Source organism: Ptychodera flava, chromosome 10 (genome assembly GCF_041260155.1).
Source record: "Ptychodera flava strain L36383 chromosome 10, AS_Pfla_20210202, whole genome shotgun sequence".
In the NCBI taxonomy this organism is placed as follows: domain Eukaryota; kingdom Metazoa; phylum Hemichordata; class Enteropneusta; family Ptychoderidae; genus Ptychodera; species Ptychodera flava.
Genome location: NC_091937.1, coordinates 9,065,429 through 9,073,160, shown reverse-complemented (window position 1 = coordinate 9,073,160; position 7,732 = coordinate 9,065,429). Strand labels below are relative to the sequence as shown.

The following is a 7,732-nucleotide window of genomic DNA, read 5'->3' as shown; positions in this document are numbered from 1 at the left end:
ATTGTATATGGAAATAATCATACGTAACAAATAAACAAACTCGCACAAACAAACTAACAAACGAACAAACAAACTGTGCACGGATGCAGCAACTTCTCCGACTCCACGCTGGCACCATACAGCCGAACGTTTCTATCTTGCAAACTTGGTTTCAGCAGCCCTGCTGATATTTATTGAAAAACAAACTTTTTTACAAATGTTATCATCACAACCAGCAAACCCTCCTCCCACTGTCAACAATATGCGACTTCCAATAAGTGTCATTTCGTAATTGCCAGTTGCGAACAAAATCGCCTCGTGCGAGAACACTGGAGAAAATATGATATTGCGCTATAGCCGAGGAAACCTGTTCCACGAAGAGCTTGGTTGCCCGCTGACCTTTTTGAACTTTGGCCTGACACGACTCAACTGTTTACTCGCACAGCTGACAGATTACAAAGATTACGGCAGCACATCGCATGGTAGCTTGTGACGACGTTCGTCAAAAACGGCAGCATTTTGCCTCGCATAGACGTTCCATCACGAAATGATTCCGATGAAGATTGCTGCGTTCTTAGCTTTCTGCTTGCTGTCCACAGCAATGCTTCCCACAAGTCTGGCTGCAAAACTAGGACTGGGTTTGCTGGCTGTCGTCGTTGCAATCGTGTTCAAACACTTCTCTCCCAGGGAACGTCTACCAATAGACAACAAATCAGTTTTAGTGACAGGTTGTGATACCGGGTTCGGACTGGCACTGGCAAAACATCTCCATTCTCTCGGGTTCTTCGTCTATGCCGGCTGTTTGTTGAAGAATGCTGGCGGAAACGGAGCGAAGGAGTTAGAAGACATCGACCCCGACCGACTTGTTGTTCTGCAGTTGGATGTCACCTCCGATCAACAAGTCCAAGAGGCTGTAAAGTTTATTTTGGAAACTCTGTCCGATAGGAAGCAAGGTAATTTCCGTTGCAACCCAGCCTCATTCCGTATCATACCTATATAGAATCGGTAATTACGTGGTTAAAATTATACAGTGTTTTCAATCGGGTTCGAACCCACAACATCATCAGCATCCATTGACCTAGTGGAGAACAACAGACAGAAATACTCGACCAAATCCACTACTGGTACACGCCAAACAGTATAGCACGATATTTTGCGATGCAGTTAAACGTGGAGCGAGATGATGATATGAAAACATGTAGTGCGATTTTTGTGCACGGTAATCGAAATACAGCCAAACCCTCTCCCCTAAACGCGGAAGTTACGTTTGCCGAGCGAGTGTTTTAATTATCCAAGATCCCTAATACAATACTGATACAGACAGACACAAGGTCATCAACTGTTTACACGTTGACCGGCTATAAGCCAATTCCCGACACCATAGGCATATCAAGACACATATTCTATAGCCAATACAAGGGGAAAATCAAAAGCTAGTGTAGGGAGGGAGGCTTGGGAATGCTCGAAGGTAGAAGAAAATTATGTTTATTAACTATGATGTGGCCTCGTCTCATGTCCGTCTCACATACAACCCGGAGTCTGGCCCTATACAATAAAACATAGACGGTAGAGGGGACTGCCTATGAATTCAACAAGTATTATTGTTCAGAACAACTTGGCTAGCCATATCTCGTGTCAGGATGACGTAATCTAAAGAGCGCTTTATAATGGAACCTCGGCCCGTTCAGTGGGCGTATCTTTACCACAATCACAGAGCATGTTCCCTCAAACGTGTTTTGGAGGGTCACTGCGCAAATTGGATCATCCTGCTCCGAGCGCACTCCTTTAGAAAGGTGTAAGGGTATGTGCCACCCGAATGGATCTCTCTTTCCTGAAAAAAATCCCTCAAGACACATGGGTCGACTTTCGTCAGGAAAACACCGAAACTTGGTGTAGACTCCCCATAGGACATATCCGCTTTCCACGAATTCGTCGCACAGAATACTGGTCTACTATTTGTAGAAGCACGTGACATGAAAGTACAAAGTACGTGTCCATTGTCCACTAAGCTTTGCAGATAAACGACTGTTTCACTACACCTGTATCACATATCTCTCATTGAAAGTGTTATCGGCTGTATCAAGTTTCTTATCTTAAAATACCTACATGTGACGTTAATGATAAATGATGCTGTCATAACTGTTAAGAATTGTTTGTACACAGTGTTTATATGTTGCTCGTGAACCATCTGCAACGTGCGCAGGTATGCTGTGTATCTAAGGCGTTATATTATGTTGAAACCAAGGCGAGATGTAGCATTACAAAGGAGACCACGGTTCACGGTTACTCTATCTCACTATGGGGTAGGGTAAAATGATCCACATCTATTGTCCCTTTTGCTACTTCTTATCCTTAAAAGGGCCAGTAATGCTAACTTTTGATGATTTTTCACTATTTGGTTTTCAGTGTCAACCATAATTTCTTATTTTACTGCCCAAAGCACGTGATATACACAGTATTCAGCTTGTCAACTCAGTCAATACAGGAATAAACTGCACTGGTATTTTCGACAAGTGAATTCTGGTCCTTACTAGTAGGCCTATTCAAATGTAAACAATAACAATGTTTTTTACACATATAAGCGCTATGTTCACAAGCTAAATAACGAGCGTTTCCAAATTCTATTGGAAGTATAATAAGAACTTGCTATCGATACACAAAATAAAAATGATGAGAAATCATCAAAAATTAGCATTACTGGCACTTTAATTTCTCCAATAATGGCCCTACAGCCGAGGTCCTTGTGCCAAATAACCACAGTTACTGTTGACCCTCTTTTGAAAGGAAAGTAGTGAAATTTATTAAAAAATAATAACTTTAATTTCTTTAATTTTAATAATAACGTCATGGCTTGATAACTGTAAATAGTTAAAGCAAAGACAAATGCACAAACGATGTTTTAAAAAAATGGAGTGAAAAAAACCATAATATCAATAATGCAGTTTAACCGTCAAAATTAGTTCAAGGTTCATCCGTTACCACCAAGTCTCACCAGACCCGAAAATTTGCCTGTAAGTTCTGTTGCATCATATTTTCAACATGTTTAATCACTTTTACTCCAAAGCTTATTTCTCAACTTTGGTAGGGATGTCTTATATGTTACGTAGATGTATTAGCTTTTGAACTTAAATAACCTTTTGCAACTTACTCATTCGACTCTCTCGAATAACCATTCACATAACTATTCATCCCATTCGGTCCTTTAAACAGCGCCCTCTTCGTTCAAATCACAGACGTTGTTGCCAGTGGAATCAACAGGTTTTCTAAATTTTGTGTATTGTATCCTTGTAGTGGTCACGAACGATAATGAGTACATTTCTATAATAACCATCCGTATATGATCATCCATAACATCGCACCGTACCTGGTCAGCTATGTGCACAAACACGCTGGTTATATTGACAAGCTGAATATTTGACACTCAAATTTGATTTGGCGGATGAGAGTTGGTGGCGATTAGAGCAGTATAATTTTCTAGCCCTGTTCCATTTAAAGGCCGGGACATTATACCCGGGATCAAGTTTGTTCTTATCTGCTTGTGGATTTTGGAGGTGTCACAGCCTTTTGCTTTCCATTGAAATTGTAATCTAGTAAGTAACTTTCATGGCAAGACAATATGACGTCTGACACAGGCCTTTAATCAGAATGGCACGTAATTTATTTGAAGTTCTTTATATTTTTAGTCTGTACAGCATGTAACTATTCAAATTTTCCCAGGAGTAGTGTCTATCCCCTAACATAGCCAATATTTGAACTTCACGTATTAAATTGTGCTATCTCTGTTTTATGTCAGGGCTATGGGCCGTTGTGAATAATGCAGGAGTATCGTCCTTCGGTGAAGTGGAATGGTGCACCATGGACAAATACAAGTTCATCTATGACGTCAACGTACACGGAATGATACGAGTGACCAAAGCGGTGTTGCCTCTTATCAGAAAGGCAAAGGGTGAGTGCATCGTCTTTCTTGAGAACCATTCTGATCCAACATCGATAAAGACAATTGAACAGACTCAACTAGCTTTTCAAATTTTGTACTTGGGTCATTTTACCCTCGTGTGTTTTGATTGGTTTTTAATACTGTGTGCTGCCTGGATTTTGATATATGTATTTTAAATTGCCATTTTCTTAAATTGATGTATAGATGTTTGGCACTGCCGCAATGCTTATTGCCCAAATGGTGAAAATACAGACTGTTGATTGATTGATTGATTGATTGATTGATTGATTGATTTATTGATCGATCGATCGATTGATCGATCGATCGATTGATTGATTGATTGATTGATTGATTGATTGATTGATTGATTGATTGATAAAGTGACGGTATCTGTAACTTTTGATAATTTGTAGTTGTATTTGTATTCTAAAACACCCATTTTCTTTCACTTTAGAAAATATCTTAAAGGCAAATAATCAGTAATATGATGTTGTTGTAACCTCCACAAATGTAATATCAACCACAATTGTAATAAAATGCACCCATAAATGTAATATCGCCCATAAATGTAACAAAAATCAATCATAAATGTAATAAAAACACCAACCACACATGTAATAAATGGTAACCATAAATGTAATAACAAAATCACCCATAAATGTAATACTTGTCAACCATAAATGTAATAAATCTATTTTGTCGTTGCAATTGAGGAATTAGCCCTTAAATATTGATCTATGTAATAAGGAAAGCAACTCCACACATTATTCATTTCTTAATGTTGGCCTTTAGTGTGTTTTGCATATTTGAAAGTGTGTTTTACGTTTCCCTGTTTCGTGTACAGAACTGACTGGCCATGGCTAGACACAGCTGTAATCTGAGTGTCAGTGCAGTCTTCATAACGGAAATTACACGCATAGAGAGCTCTGTTGATAAATTTAAGCTAGGTGTATATGTGTTTCTATATGATTTTCAGAGTCGAACAAAAATAATGTGAAATGCGTAAACAGTTACAGCTAACACAATTTCACGTAACGGTATACGTACATGTCTGTCTGTCTGTCTGTCTGTCTGTCTGTCTGTCTGTCTGTCTGTGTGACAGTGTCTCCATGGAGAGGACATGTTCAATATTATGTTGCTTACTCTAATGTTAAGTTTCTTTCTTTGATAACGATTATATAAAAGTCTATCGAATAGTCAATTATTAAGTGCTGATGAACTTACTTCAAGTATGTGATTTACACAGTTTCTCGTTCACGTGAAAATCAAGAGTGGAGTTAAGTCGATACAGGGGCAGCGTGGTCGCGATCAGCCCTACCGTATTGAGTCCGTTCCGAATCGTTCGTCATAACTTAATGATGAACTTGTACTTACTCACCCTCACAAAAATCAAATAGCTTTGGATGAAAAAATAAAGTATTTCAGATAGACCGTCTAATATACTTGTATTTTATTCACAATGTTTATACAAGTGGGTTTTTGCATTTCTTTTGGCCTTTTACATTATTTTGTCTGTCATTGTAAACAATACTAATTTCCAAAACGTTTGTGTCTCGGTCAATGCTACCATACAGGTCGTGTCATAAACATGGCGAGCGGCATCTCCCGTCATGGCGCACCATCAAGGTCTCTCTACTGCACTTCAAAATTTGCTGTTCAGGGATTTTCCGACTGCCTTCGCTACGAAATGCACCGATGGGGCGTCCACGTCAGCATCATAGAACCGGGGAATTTTGTCGCTGCCACTGGGATCTTGACGGAAGCCTTTATCGACAAAACAGCCAGGGAACTGTGGGATGGAATGCCGTCAAATGTACAATCAGAATATGGTAGAGAGTACTTTGACACGGCGATGCACACTATTAGATCGTATTGCTCAGCCGCTGACGGGAAGACAGAAATGGCGCCGGTCATCGACGCCTACACCGACGCAATTATTTCGAAAAGACCGAAGATTCGCTACTATGCAATGGACTTGTACTGGAATATCAGAAGACTTGCGTTCACTCATCTGCCGGAAAGAATATCCGACAGGCTCTATTACGGAATAAAGTACCAATGACTGTACTGTTCAAAACTTAACATCGTTCAATACAACTTTTATCAATATAAATAGACACAGAGTTAAATCGACCGCCTAAAAGATTATTTCGATCTTGACTGGCCGCTTCAGCAACTGTGTCTTTTTTCGCACGCTTGAAAAGAATAAATTTCAAAAATGACAGTGCGCTAGGCACGGCAGAAACTTAACGGTCATATATTTCCACTGAACAGATCTGAAAAGCGAAATTTTCGTCGTCATCTCTGGCAAGGAAATACTTCTGTTTTTCATATTCTGTATCTGCATGGTAATTGAATCATAAGCGAAAATGACATGACAAACTGCGTTGCCAGATTATTTTTGTCACATATCTAGGGTAAGAAACAAATTATTAATGCTGTTTTGGCCTAAAATAATGTGACAATTTTCAAACCCTTCACGGAATTTGACAACATTTTCCCCGTCATTTTAAGACAGAATGCAAATTGGGGGACTGATATTCGGAGCCTCAAACTTTTACAATAACTTTTGGTCAACCGCCAGATGGGGTTCAGTTTGAAACTGGGCGAGTGAATATAGTTTACACAGTCTTATTGCTTCAAAACAGAAACTAAATTTGTCCCATAGAATTAACCCCTGGGTTGACGGTCCTTTTGAATTAAAAATTATATTGGTATTTTTTAGGTAATTTATTTCTCTAGTACATGTAAACACGATTGGAACTAATTTGGGATAATTGGATTTTCCTATATTTTTCAAATTTCTCAACAGTGTGAGGTGCCCTATAGCTTAATATTGCAATATTGCAAATTAAAACAATTGTGTAGTGTAAAAAGAAAAGCAGATGAGATTACTAAATTGACATTACTTCACCATCCAATTATCCCTATTTAGTTCAAATCGTGTTTGTCCCAATTTTGCACTGTGCCAGCCCCCGACCCCGATTTTATTCTTGATTTGAAAGGGAATACGTTCAAGTTTCCTTGTGAAGATTACAAAAAAGTCCTTTAATAAGAGTTATATTTTGTTAGTTGCGTCCTCAAATAAAGACCAAGGACAGAAAATATATGAGTGGGACACACTCAACACAGTTCATCTTCAAGAGGCTGGGTTTACAAAAGAGGCCATAATTTCATGTTCAAGGCAAACTTTGAAAAGCGAGGCTACGTTGCGATACAGCATACATATGAAGCTTTACAACTAACTTTTAAAGTGTACTTGATGCGTTTTTAGAAATAAAATGAATTATGCAGTAATTCACAAAATGCTCTTTCTACCCTGTATGATGTAGTATTTGGTCGGAAAGCAATCATTTGGCTTTCTTCCCACTGCAGCTGACAAATTTCGGAGTTTTGATTCCAAACTTGTTTTGATATAAAACTTTCAGTGTTGGTACTAGTGACATGGCTTATTGAATTTTTGCAAACAATGAGATAAAATGGGCACGTCCATCATACTAATTAAGGTGCAAAGGTAGGAGGTCTTATGTGCAAGTGGCACTCATTACCCCAGCTTTGGGTGTAAACCACACTCCGAGCGGTGGCGGCGCTCTGAGCCGGCTTCCCCCATGTCACAGGTTAATCAATAGACTATCGACTAGGCCACCGTAATCGCTTTGCATCTGTCCAGACCATGCATGGCCAGCCGTGCTATAAATTTGCATGCTCTGGCATGGCGCACATACGCGGTAGTTATATACCGGGTACGTCAAAGCGACTACAGATTTCCCAACCACCAACGCGGCGTGACAGTCTACTGAAGTTCATGTCATAATG

At 39.3% G+C, this 7,732-nt stretch overlaps 1 protein-coding gene across 2 annotated transcripts; it reads left to right on the top strand.

Moving 5' to 3' along the window:
* The first annotated feature begins 408 nt into the window (after positions 1-408).
* Positions 409-7,218, top strand: LOC139141924 (D-beta-hydroxybutyrate dehydrogenase, mitochondrial-like). 2 transcript variants are annotated; one of them, XR_011554272.1, is made up of 4 exons: positions 409-932; positions 3,773-3,925; positions 5,491-6,641; positions 6,852-7,218. XR_011554272.1 is itself a non-coding variant. In XM_070711688.1 (3 exons), the coding sequence occupies exons 1-3, from the start codon at positions 527-529 to the stop codon at positions 5,976-5,978; spliced, it is 1,047 nt and encodes a 348-aa protein (XP_070567789.1). In that variant the 5' UTR covers positions 409-526; the 3' UTR covers positions 5,979-6,661. The 2 variants fall into 2 exon arrangements, 1 of the variants encoding a protein (XP_070567789.1); XM_070711688.1 differs by lacking the exon at positions 6,852-7,218 and having other exon boundaries at positions 5,491-6,661.
* The last annotated feature ends 514 nt before the right edge of the window (positions 7,219-7,732 follow it).